General features: G+C 31.1%; 1 protein-coding gene across 5 annotated transcripts; it reads right to left on the reverse strand.

Annotated features, from left to right (window-relative positions):
• Positions 1-2,263: 2,263 nt before the first annotated feature.
• On the reverse strand, positions 2,264-8,259 carry LOC109790663 (uncharacterized). Of its 5 annotated transcripts, none has more exons than XR_014434060.1 (6): positions 7,600-8,259; positions 5,098-5,880; positions 3,907-3,954; positions 3,137-3,453; positions 2,785-2,845; positions 2,264-2,439 (listed from the first exon to the last, which is right to left on the reverse strand). XR_014434060.1 is itself a non-coding variant. In XM_083075268.1 (5 exons), the coding sequence occupies exons 1-4, from the start codon at positions 7,780-7,782 to the stop codon at positions 3,145-3,147; spliced, it is 1,323 nt and encodes a 440-aa protein (XP_082931394.1). In that variant the 5' UTR covers positions 7,783-8,259; the 3' UTR covers positions 2,264-2,439; positions 3,137-3,144. The 5 variants fall into 5 exon arrangements, 3 of the variants coding, with proteins under 3 accessions (XP_082931394.1, XP_082931393.1, XP_020205441.1); XR_014434059.1 differs by having other exon boundaries at positions 2,748-2,845; XM_083075268.1 differs by lacking the exon at positions 2,785-2,845.
• Positions 8,260-12,821: the final 4,562 nt, after the last annotated feature.

Here is a 12,821-nt window from a genome sequence, read left to right on the forward strand (position 1 = left end):
TAGATGTGTTGGAGTAATAAGGGTGTCACACCAATTATACTTAAAAAGTTACATTTTTTTTATTAAAATAAATGCATTGCTTCTAAATAATTATTGACTACGTTTAGTTATTTTTATTGTTAGGTGTATTTTTCTTAAAATTAAAATTAATTTTTATCTAATATTAATTATATTAAATACCTTAAAAACTAGGTTAAACAATTGATTAAATATATATATATATATATATATATATATATATATATATATCAATAGTGAAATATAAAAATACATACTTATAAAAATTTAACACATAATTTATGGATTTAAATAATCTCATGCGAGAGTTGAATTAAGCTTGTGTTTAGTAATAATAATAAATAAAAGAAATAAGAGGAAAACAAGTGTGAAGAAGTACATCAAAATAAACAAGAAATAGAGTAGAAATAAATCTTATTTAGCAAGAGAGAAATAGAGTGAGAGTTTATTTTTTATAAATAATTTTATTTAAAATATATAATTTTATTATTATTATTATTTAATTTTTAAAATGTTATATATATATATATATATATATATATATATATAAATGATTATATATATATATAAAAAAAAAGATTCACTTACTTTTAAATTGTAGTTATAGAAGTCATGATGAATTATAAGGAGAAAGAAAAATTCATCACTATTTACTAAAGAGAAGTCCAACCATTTTCATGCATTTCCCTTGAATTAGAGGGAAAGTTTTTAGCATGTGTATCCCATAAAAGCATACTAATTTTCTACTTCTTCTCTCGTACCAAACACATCTTTTCACTTTTCCACACTTTCTCGCCTTTTTATTTCACTTCTCTCTCCCCAAACACACCCTAAAACAAGAGAGAGAAAATTTAAACAATTAAAAAGAAGGCATAAAACATTGATGGTGAAGATTTTCACTATAGAGAATAATTCAAATAAAAATTTCATATGAGAGAGTTCATCTAATAATTCATAAATATAAAAATTAAATGATGTTTGATCAATTATATTATATTAAATATTGAATATAAATTTTCACTCAAACTATATAGTTTTTTTTATCATGACTTTGAATTTAGTGAAGGAATAAGTAGGTAACAGATAAATATGTACCAAAGCAGTACAAGGATAAGGGTTTAAGTCACTACTCATGATGATATAAGCTCCGATGCATACTTTTTTTATTTTTCAAAATGCAGATAAACTATAATACTCTGTACATTCTCATCTCTAACCATTTAGCTATAACGGCTAGGTCAAAATATCCAAATTTAATTTGTGCTTTTAAAACACTTATTTCATTCTATAATAAATTTTATTTTAGGTTATTTTACATAAATTTTTAAAAAAATTAATAAATAGATGAAAGAAAATAGTAATTGTACAAAATTAGCCTTATAATTAATCTTTTTCGCTAGAAATGGTGTAACACAAAAACTATTTTCTTCATAATATTACTAAAGATGTGAATAAAAAATAGATAATTAATACTATATAAAAACTAAAATAACACTTATTTTGAAACTTACTTTTTCTTTTGGTATGATATTTATTATAAGACGAAAGAAGTAAGATTTATGTTTCATAAAAAATCAATTTGTATAAACTTTTTTGATGTTACTCCTTGTACAAGTTAAAAAAGAATGCTCAAATTCAATTCATATTCAAAATTTAAAGTTTGAAATAATATCTTATCAAGTAAATTTAGGTCAAGTTAATTGATTAAACGATTAAAAAAAGACTAAATTATATTTTTGGTCTCTTTTATAATATCAAATTCGAAATTTTGATCTCTATTTTTAATTTTTTTTAATTTTAGTCTCTAATCTTATAAAATCTATATTTTTGATCCTCTAGTTGAATGTCTCCCATTGACAATTAAAATTTTAATAATAATCATGATTTTTTTGGTAAAGATAGAAAAGATTACAAAGATAGTCGCAATGAGTATTGAACCTAGGTCCTCATGTTTTTGACTACCCCAACCCCTCTCCACCCAACCACTAGATTAACCCTAGTGATTATAATAATCATGATTTGACATAAAGTAAATGACTTGTAAATTAATATTTAATAATAATTATGCTAAATTTTACTTTTAATTCTCATTTTTATGAAATAAAATAAAAAAAATGATAAAAAAAAGAGAGAAATAAAAGTACAAATTAACCTAAACATTATTAAGTATTAATCATTTTGTCATTTATCCAATGTTAAGTTACTATCAATATTACAATTTTAACGATCAATTAATAAACATTCATTGAAAGGAACAAAATTAAAATTTTATAAAACTAAAAAACTAGAATTACAAAATTATAAATAAAGAGAGTAAAACTACGAATTTAATATTATAAGAATATCAAGAGTACAATTAAATCTTTTAAAAAAATTGTGTCAAAAACTTGTTTCACCAAGCATTTCCCCTCAAATCCCTATCTGCGTTGAAGAAAAAAAAAAAACTGCATCTTATTAGAATGTCAATTTTAGAAAACATCGCCATAAATTTATTACCGGTGCTTCTGAAATAAAATAAGTGTTTACAGGAGAATAAATAAGAAAATAAAATAAATTTTCTCCCATAATTATAAGTTAAAATTAACTTATACATAAATTAATTATAAAGAATCTAATTTAATTTTCTTCGTGTACAAGTACTTTTTGATAAGTTTATCAAATAGGATGAAAATTAAGTTTGTAACACCTAGTTTACCAAAACCCAAGTTTAGATAAAACTTTACACGTACTCACTAAAACACTGCTTTAAAAATTCAAGTTGCCCACCAGTGTTTTTCCTCTGAAATTCAAGTTTTCATAAACACATTGGCAAAAAAATGCTCACAATCTGAAATCAAACAAGAAAAATATCAGTGGATAATAGTCCTCACAAAATGCTCACATCTTTGCAAGTAATGGATTAGGGAGAAAAGTTTAGAGTTAAATCATGTGGTAAATATACACACAAATTTTGTGTCAGATGTCTCTGGATAAACAAAATTCTTTACTAATTTACATCTCTGTAGTAGTTAATCCAATAAAAAAATAAATCTTATTAAATTTGATCAAACCAAAAACAAATTACAATCAATAGTCATTCATGGGGAAGGAAGGGTCATGGAGGGTGACTGTCAAATACCTTTCTCTTCACTGTCCCGCCTTGATTTTAAGGTTGCTCATCCCAGCATCCACTTTTTCCACACTAGAATTATTTGGTGCAGACTCACAGTCCTTGAGCCACGGGTGTTGCAGGCACTGCTGAGCAGTTGGCCGCTTCTCCGGCGCGAAATCAAGGAGTGGTAAAAGAAACTCTGAAAACTCATGAGCTTCACTCTCTGGAAACTTATATCTATCAATCAACAATTTGCTCAAGGGCCAAAACTTTAGTCTTCGAATCCTTTTGAGATCCCCATGTCTGTCAAAGAAATCCTTGGATTTTGCTCCAGCTGTAGCAATCTGCAACATGCAAGATTAGATTTGCCATAGGCTTAATTGTATGTTTTGCTCGCCACCCCATATTTCATGATTTCTTGAATTTTGCCACAACTTTTAAAATTGCATATTTTGCTACCCAACTACTAAAATTTCACACATTTTGTCATCCTATTAATTAATTGATTGACTTTGTTATTTGACCACTGACATGTTATGTTAACTATTAACGAGACATGCCAATATGACATGCAAATGTTGATGTGGCATAATGTGTTATGTCGACAATTAATGTGCCACATTGGTGGTCAAGTAATTGTATCGGAAGAATGAGTGGCAAAATGTGCAAATTTTGAAGTATGGTGGCAAAATGTAGAATTTCAAAAATTGAGTGACAAAATTCGTAAAATCGTGAAACATGGATGACAAAAAGTGCAATTAAGCCAAAATAATATGTAGAGCCTTTAAGTTTTCTACCTTCCGGGGCATCTTTCCAAGTAGTTCCATCATCAGGGCAAGGTGATCCTGCAACCAACATAGCAATAAGTTTTATTATTCTAACATGCAAGCTGAGGTATAGACTTGTAGTTGTGTTCATCAAGTCAAGGCAATCACAACATGTATCCTTAACCAGTTGCTGGAATAACCAAAGAATAATTATTTTCTACTTTTTGGCTGAATCGAAGAATAATTCCAATACCAGTAGTTTTAATAAAGTGCTTACTAATATATAGAGGAGTTCATAATGCTATGATTCAATAGCTTGTCTACTTGATAAGTCAGTGATGGACAAGCATGAAACTCATAATTTCTTCCAATACCAATTGAAGCTCATTTATGGTATGGGAACCAAAAATACCCATCCATGAATCATGCAGAGCAAATATGCTAGTTCTTCTTTTACCAGAGTTGTTAAATGATTATAAATACATAGAAAATGTAACGTATACATTGATTAATTAATATATGACCATCTACTCATCCATGGATCACACATCATAATTCATTTTGTTTTCAGTCATCAGGAACCAGAAGCAGAAGGAATACAAAATAGTCCAGGGATTTGAGATAGATATTATATGAATTAATCAACACATTGTTCTGATATCAAATGAAAAATGTTTACAATCGCAAAGAATGTGGAAGTATAAAGTGTCAACTTGACATCAAATGGACCGTTAACTCCGCAAGATTCAATGAATTCTGTTATTGAATGTCTAGTATTCATTTCTCTTTATCTGATTAACTCTACTCGCATATTACAGAATAAAGTAATGAACATTGTAGATGCATTTATGATAGTTATTTAAGATAAAAATTAATAACTCAACCCCATTCTTTTAAAAAAAATTATTATCTAATAACATCTATTTTTCAAACAAAATCTTACCACAAGTTTCCTCTAGTTTGGAACACTTGAGATAAGGGTTTTAAATTCTTACAGAAGTTTTTCCTTTCATATCAACATATGAGCATACTATTCTTATTGAAACTCTCAAGATTCATTGCCCAAATTATTAAATAATATAGTTATTCCTTGCATTAATAGCAAGGAAATATAAGGTAAAAAGTCTATAGCTCAACAATTATCAAAAATACTACCATACATTTATAAAAGATAACGAACATAATTTAAATCATAATAGTGTACAAACAAAATCATCATACCTCGTCCTCACTAAAACCTTGTCCAACCTTGGGTGTAAATAACATATCACCGGTGGCAAGCTCAAAAGCGATACAAGCAAAAGACCACATGTCAACGGAAAAGGAATAACCAGCCTGCAATATTACTTCAGGAGCTCTGTACTGTCTTGTCTGAATTTCATCAGCAAACTGCTTATCAGCCCAACATGCATTTCCAAAATCTACCACCTTGCATCTCACATCAATCCCATCAAGATTTCTCTCAGACTTTGGAGCTTCAGTTCCTCCTATTGAAACACCTCTTCCAGATATTTTAGCAACTGCCCTCCTAGCTCTCCTTTTCAACTTTTTCTCAATAAGACTAGTAACTCCACCATTTGTGTTTCCCTCAGGCCTCTCTAATATTGGGGTGACTCCAGATTTAACAGGGTTTTTGGCAGGATCAATGGTAGAAATCAGAAGAACATTTTCCGGTTTTAGGTCTGTGTGGATAATACCATGTTCTCTATGCAAATAATCCAAACCAATCAAAATGCATTTGCAGATCTCCCTAAGTTTATTCATTGGAAGGCCTTTGTACCGGTTATATTTTATTAGACGAAGCAAGCTATCCCCAAGAAACTCAAGCACCATGCAAAGGTGCTGGCCATTAGGACCTGTGTGCTTAAAGTGGTCAATCAACTGGACTACACATTTTGAATTCACATCAACACCATCAGAAATGGATGAAAGAACATCAATTTCATGAAGGGCGGCCTGAACAAACTGGGCTGCACTTTTCTGGATCTTGAGAGCAACATACGCCTGAAAATCCAAATTTAAAATTAGCACATATATATATGTGTGTGTGTGTGTGTGTGTGTGTTTGTGTGTGTCTAAAGATAAATACAGCTGCACAAAAATAATAAGAAATTTATCACTGTCTGAGAGCAAAATCAGTTGGAACACAAGCAGAGACCATTGTGGAAGTTTTTGAATTAAACATAGATACATTAAACATTAGAAGAAAGGATAACAATTGGACCTAGTTCATAGCAAGTGGCAGAGGGATTGTGGCATTGTGAAACACTCCTCCTGGATATACAGACAGTAAATATGATGCTATACACGTTAAGCTTGTTCTTCTTATCTTACCATCTTTTTCTTCTTTCTTGGGCTCCTTTACTTTTCTAAATTTAAGCTTTTAGCCAGACCCCAGAATAAATAAGTAATTCAATGGTAGCAGAAGCTCTGGATCCATGAAGTTGGGAGCTTGTGTATGAAACACTCCCAAGTTAGTCTTAGATTTAACTCCTCTAAAGTGAGGGGTGCACATTATAGAATAAGTTATGAAGTTATAATTATTGATTGGAAAAATCAGCAGTATAAGCACAAATTAACAAACTATGAAATTGTTAAAAACTACAGAACTAATTTGCCCATCAACTTTCACTTTAGAGAAGTCAAAAATGTCAAATTTGCCTTAACATTCAGCTTTGATGAATTTGAACTGAAATTCATAATGACAGTGTTTCCATACGCAGCTCACCTTAAATCATCCAACAAAATTAACACAAAAGACACCGAGTGTTACTGGTAAAAAGGAGGGTTACACACATTAACCAAATCAGCAGCAACAACCAAATAAAAACAAAGAAGCGCTGAGACACATTTACTGTCTCTCTGCAAGCAGAGAAATCTATGTGATCCAGGTGGTCACATTTTATGATGTTTGTCATTCCAACATGAAAGGTCTGTTGAGCATTTCTGACACGTTGAAAAATAAAAATACCAACAAAAGAAGTGGTAGTAGCATGGGAAGAAAGCAACATTGTTCAATTTCAACATTTATACATATAAATCTCAATTTTATCCATTCAATGAAATGATATCCTTAAGCCAGAAACAGACAACACAAGCACACACACAGACATTAGGCAGAATAAACCAACGTTTCAATAATATAAAGAAAGGAAAACCTAACGGGAGAGAGAAAAACACCAGAAAAAGCACATTAAAAAAATTGCACCAGGAAAAAAATATTACAAAAAAAAAAGTCCAATTACAATATTTAAACTTACAACCACACACACACACATCCAGAAACACAATGAACCAACAAAAGAAAAACCTTGTAACCCCCCACATCATTCAAAGCAGACAAACAAGAATAAAGAAACACACAAAACCAGCACAGAATCTAACAACCCCACTCCCCCTACAGATTCAAAATGATTGCCATAACAACAACAGCAAAACCTTATCCCACTATGTAGGATCCAATTGCAAGGTACGTGTAACTACTTCTGTTACATTTATTTACAACAATGAGCCCACTCAAAGAAACTACATGTATCAGCTACATGGATCACACCACTCATCTTGGTTAAAAGCTGATTGCCATACCGATTAAAAAAAACAACTTTTCACATCAAAACACAAATCACAGACCAAATCAATCCCAAAAAAACAAAATTTAGGGGCAATTCAAAACAAATAACTCCTTTGGGAGAAAAATGCTGAGAAGAGTAAGATGAAACATACAGATGTTGTAGTATCATAGGCAAGCCAAACGGTGGAAAACTGACCCCAACCAAGTTTCCTCTGCGCTATGTACCTTCCACCGGCGAACTGATCGGCGATTCTGACGGCATGGTACCCTCCTTTCCGGTAAGAGTCGAACCCCTCATCGTCCTCTTCAGACCCAGATGAAGAAGAACACGACATCACCTCTGATCTATTCAAAAACTTCACCTTTTTGCTTCAAACACACACACAGACACACACACTACCAAACGATTATGCTTTGCCACACCCCAAGTTTTTGTTTCTCTTCTTTTTCCTAGTTTTTAAATAAATCCCCTTTTCTTTAAATTGTGACCGAAATTTGAAGCTTTTGTTTCGGAGATGGGAGGGTGTGTGTGTGGCCTTCTCAAATCACGAGACTCTCTCTTCTTCAACAATCCTCCACTTTTTTCTCTCTGCTTTCTCTTTTGCTTCTTGCAACGTTTCTCTGTGTGTTGTGTGGGTCTTGCATTTTCATACGGTCCGTTTTTTTCATTTTTTCATTTTTTTCTCTGTCTTTTTTACTTTTATGCCCTTTGGCTTCTAGTTATTTGATGAATTTTGCAAGAGCATTTTGGGAAGTGGAAAATTTGGATGTTATTTTAGGTGAAGAGGGGTAATCAGGGTCCTGAAAAAGGGTTGTGAGTTGCTGCCCTTTCCTGCGTCACCCATCTGCTTCCTATCTTTATACTTTTGCCCTTTTGCGTGCTTTTTCTTTTTTCCTTGCAGCACCGTGTGGTGGTGGTTCTTCCTCAATGCCTTGTTTTAGGGTGTGGAAATTCAAGACTATAACATCCCAATTTGTCATTACAACACAGTACATTATGTCTTCTTACTTGATGACAACTCAACCTTTGAATGGCAAATCAAGGCTCCTTATCTTAAAGGGGAATAGAGGTGATTTTATAAGAATGATTTGTGTGCCCCCAATTGATGTTGAACACTTGTTGAAAGAGAGAAAAACAAAAGTACATATGATAAGTGATATGATGCTATAAGAATAAGAGAAAAACAAAAATGTGTGTGTTAATCAAGTATTTAAAGAAAATAAGATATTCAAAAATTCTTGTTCTTAATTTTAAAGGTTAAATATAATTTTGATCCTTACAATATATTTATTGAGAAATGTTAATTAAACATTTTCTAAAGAGAAATCAAACACTTTAGTCGATATTTGGTTAGTAAAAACTATATTTAATAAAAATTGTTATGAACTTTGAGATATTATTTAGACTACATTTAAAGTTTAATTGTCAAAGAATTCTACAAATTTAACTATTTATTTTTATTTTAGTCTCTAAATATGTTTTCATATTATCACTTAAATTATATTTTTTTCTTAAATTTTAGATTAATGAGATGGTAGATTTGCACTTTCAAGAACTTATTTAACATTTTCTTTATTTTAGATATAACATCTTTCAACTTCTAGAATTAAAGCAACTATTTAACCTTTTCTAATACACTCCTACTAATATACTACCTCATCATAGCAAGCCTATACTTGGACTTACTTATCTCATCCTCAATATCATCACCATCATCATCATCAATTAAAATCATCATTCATCATCAATTGTCAACATTCATACACTTATCATTAAACCTTATTATCTTTTTTCAACATACTCATTGTCTTTCTATTTTTACTCAATTATAGTTATACAATTCTTTATTTATTCACTCTCTCATATCATTCTTCCTCCATTAGACTAATCATGATTACTTACTTTATTATTCTCTTATTTTAATTCTAATAATTACTTCTCACATAGTTCAACAATGACATGGCATTTGGCGATGTAGGACTTAAGCCTAGCGCGGTGAGGTCGGGTCCTCTTTTTCGCTTTCGCACCCGACGTGATAATGTTTGCGACTTAAAGGTTAGAGACCTCTCTGTCTCAATTGTGCATGGCATGATTACTTCCAGGTTTGATGTTGAGAAATTAGAGACTCCTCTAAAACAAATTCATTCGACATGATCTAGGTCATGTTCACACCATCTCTATTTGAAAATTGATCTCATGTGGCACTAGGCAAGACACCCTCGCGTAGTGTAGAGAAGTCAGAGACATCTTTGGCATTCTTGTGCCTGACGTGACTCTCTCCACACCTAGGAAAAGACTGTGTTCATTGTGCCTAATGCCATGAACATGTGCTCGACACTGCTACAAATTTTACACTTCACAAAATCGCAATCCTCACGATTTGGGTTTCCCAAAATCCAAGTGGATACATCTATACATATCTTTGCACAATACAATCGATAAGTTATAGATTATCTTTGTATATTTTTCTGTGTATTATTTTTGGTTTATTTGACTTTTATTAGTATCATATTATGTTATATTAGCTTTGATTTGTTCTAGTGAGTCATTTTGGTCTTAGTTGTAAAATTTAGTTAATTTTCATAATTTTTTTATTTTGACGTTGTTTCTTGTGCAAACCATATCTAAAGCTCCCGATATCAGATTTGGATGTTCTTAGTGTCTTTCCCTGCACAATATATTCTTTTTCTTTTTGGATTGTAATGTTAAGATTTGTTTAGTGATGTAATTTGTTGATTTAGTGGGTTGGACCTTTAATTACTCAGATTGGGCCCATTAGTGTAGTTTATAAATAAGTGTAACACATGTACACTTTATATCATATACCTCAATTTTCAGATTTTAGAGTTGCTTTTTCTACAAGTTTTTCTAAAATCTCTCTCTCTCTCTCCCCCTCTCTCTTTCTCTTGAATTTTCTCTCTTGCTTACATGAATTGGATTGGTGCAACATGATTATGATGCATGGTTAGTTCGTTAATCGATTCTAGGTTTCAATAACTATAGTAAAATTTGAGTTCCCGATCTTTTTATCAAACGAATTCTCTATTTTAGGTTTTTCTTTCATTTTTCATAATTGTGAATTTCGTTTTGGATCTAGAACAGAGATTGAAGATTAATTTTATATCTAAATTTATATTTAGATTTAAACCTAAAATCACCTATATTGCCTAATTCAATTGTTCACCATTCTTGAATTTTATTAAAATTATGAGATTGCGATTCTATTTCATGTTTTGATGGGATTCATAGATTTAGATTTAGATCTACATTTTTTTTATTAAGTTCATGTTGAATTTGATTGAGAATTCATATTTAATGTTGAACTATAAAAATTTTACCTTACAGATTGAAACTTGAATGATACTTCTTTGATTGAATTTCTGATTCCTAATTCTTTGTTTGTTAATTGAATACTATTCAAATATTAAAAATATCCTTCGTTACTATGTGATAAAATACAAATTTAATGTGCTTGTATCTTCGTGAAGAATGACCTAAGTTGTTCTTTCTATTGCAAATTTTTCGGGGACATCTAGTTTACTTTTGATAGTTATTCAACAACACTATCAAAATGGTGGCGTTGTCGGGGACACAAGTCATTGTGTTATAATTTTATCACACCTATTGACTGTTTGATTAATTGTTTCTGTATCTACTAACCTTTGTGTTGAGTATTAATGATTTGATTTTTTTTCCTATTTCTATGTTTGTCTCTATATTTGTCTGTGTTTTCTTTCCATCTATATTTTGGTCTCTAACATTTTAGGTAGGTTGCTAAAATAGAGGATGAAAGCAAGGGAAACAGAGGACTAGTAGAAATCATAGGAGTAGTAGCAATCAAAGTTGTCTCTATTAGTCTTTAGACCTTAGCTGAAATTTTTATTTCTTGTTAGATTAAGGTGAAATTTGGTCTCCAAAGGTAAAACATGATTTTGAGCAAACATACTTCCTTTGAGGGTTATCTAACCTCAAAATTGCCAAATTACTTTATCTTTTAGGAGTTTCAAACATTTTTTTGATAGGGGTATTTTGGTCATTTGGTCAAAGTAGCTCCGATTGAACTAAAATTTTGCCAGAAGGTGAAGAAAATTCATGCATCAAGGAGCCCTTACCATGAGGTGATTATGAACATGTGGTTCATTTTTGCCAAATTCCTTCGTTTAGATCACTTTTTCAATTTTTTTTGTGTTTTTGACATTTTTAAAAATCACCAAAAAAATTACAAAAAATAGGAAATATGATATGAAATGATGTTCTGGTGTTGAAATATTTTTTAAAATTCATTTGGTAGTGTTTTTCATGCTTTAGGACTTGTTACATGTATATTTGACTTTTGTTGACTTTGACTTTCTATTGACTTTGACTTCTTGTTGACTTTTCAATTATGTAGTTGTGCAGTTACTATGTGCCTTGTATATGTTTCATGATGTATGACTAGATCTAATCCTGGAGTTTTGTGTGATTTGGATCCAAAGATAGAAAGAACACTTCATAGGTTGGAAGTTAGGAATAGTAGTGTAGTTACTAGTCCTATAATTGTTAGTCCTACTTTTGTTGATCTTTTTATTTTTTATTTTCATTCTTGTAATTCTGAAAATTCTGAAATTGAAAATATGGATAACAATCGTGTGCTGACCTTGAAATAATTGGCTGCACCTAATGTTTTGTATCAACCATGGTGTGTCCAATATCCTGAAAATCTAGTTAATTACGAGCTTAAATATGGGCTAATCCATTTGTTGCCTAAGTTTCATGAACTTGTAGGTGAAGATCCTCATAAGCATTTAAAGGAGTTCCATGTAGTGTGTTCCACCATGAGACCTTAAGGTGTGGCAGAAGATCATCTAAAAATGAAGGCATTTCCTTTCTCTTTGGATGGTATTGCAAAAGATTGACTTAACTTTTTACTAACAACCATCACTACATGGCATGAGATAAAGAAAGTATTGCTTGAAAAAATTTTCCCTACCTCCTGATGGAAATATGCCAAGGCCAAGGAATCCAAGAGGTGATACATTAAAGGAACCAAGAGGAATAGGATGATTTTGAAGACCTTTCAAATGTTTGTAAATATAGTAGTTACTTATATAGGTTTATTTTGCCTTTGTATTTGTGAGGCACTTTATTTTCTTTTTATAAACCATTGTATAATGTTTTTAGGGTAGGTTCTTTGGAGACTTTTACTCCAATTGACCTTGTATTAAAGGTCACTCTTTTTCTATTTTTCAGTAGTAGAAGTGGGGTGGCAATTAGCAAGGCTTGAGGGTGTGTTTAGCAATTGGGCCAGAATTGGGCCTAGGCAAAATTTTACATATTGGACTTGTTTTGCTTCATATTTTTCAAGGATTTGATTTAGCTAGGTCTCACCATTTT

Source organism: Cajanus cajan, chromosome 5, assembly GCF_000230855.2.
Source record: "Cajanus cajan strain Asha chromosome 5, NIPB_CcT2T_4, whole genome shotgun sequence".
NCBI classification, from domain to species: domain Eukaryota; kingdom Viridiplantae; phylum Streptophyta; class Magnoliopsida; order Fabales; family Fabaceae; genus Cajanus; species Cajanus cajan.

What these genes read in the sequence shown, in the direction of transcription:
- LOC109790663 (XM_083075268.1), bottom strand. Translation starts at nt 7,782, where the DNA reads ATGTCGTGTTCTTCTTCATCTGGGTCTGAAGAGGACGATGAGGGGTTC. An exon ending in AAGGTTTTAGTGAGGACGAG is followed by an intron (nt 3,955 to 5,097) that starts GTATGATGATTT and finishes TGTTGGTTGCAG; the next exon opens with GATCACCTTGCCCTGATGAT. An exon ending in TTGGAAAGATGCCCCGGAAG is followed by an intron (nt 3,454 to 3,906) that starts GTAGAAAACTTA and finishes TGCATGTTGCAG; the next exon opens with ATTGCTACAGCTGGAGCAAA.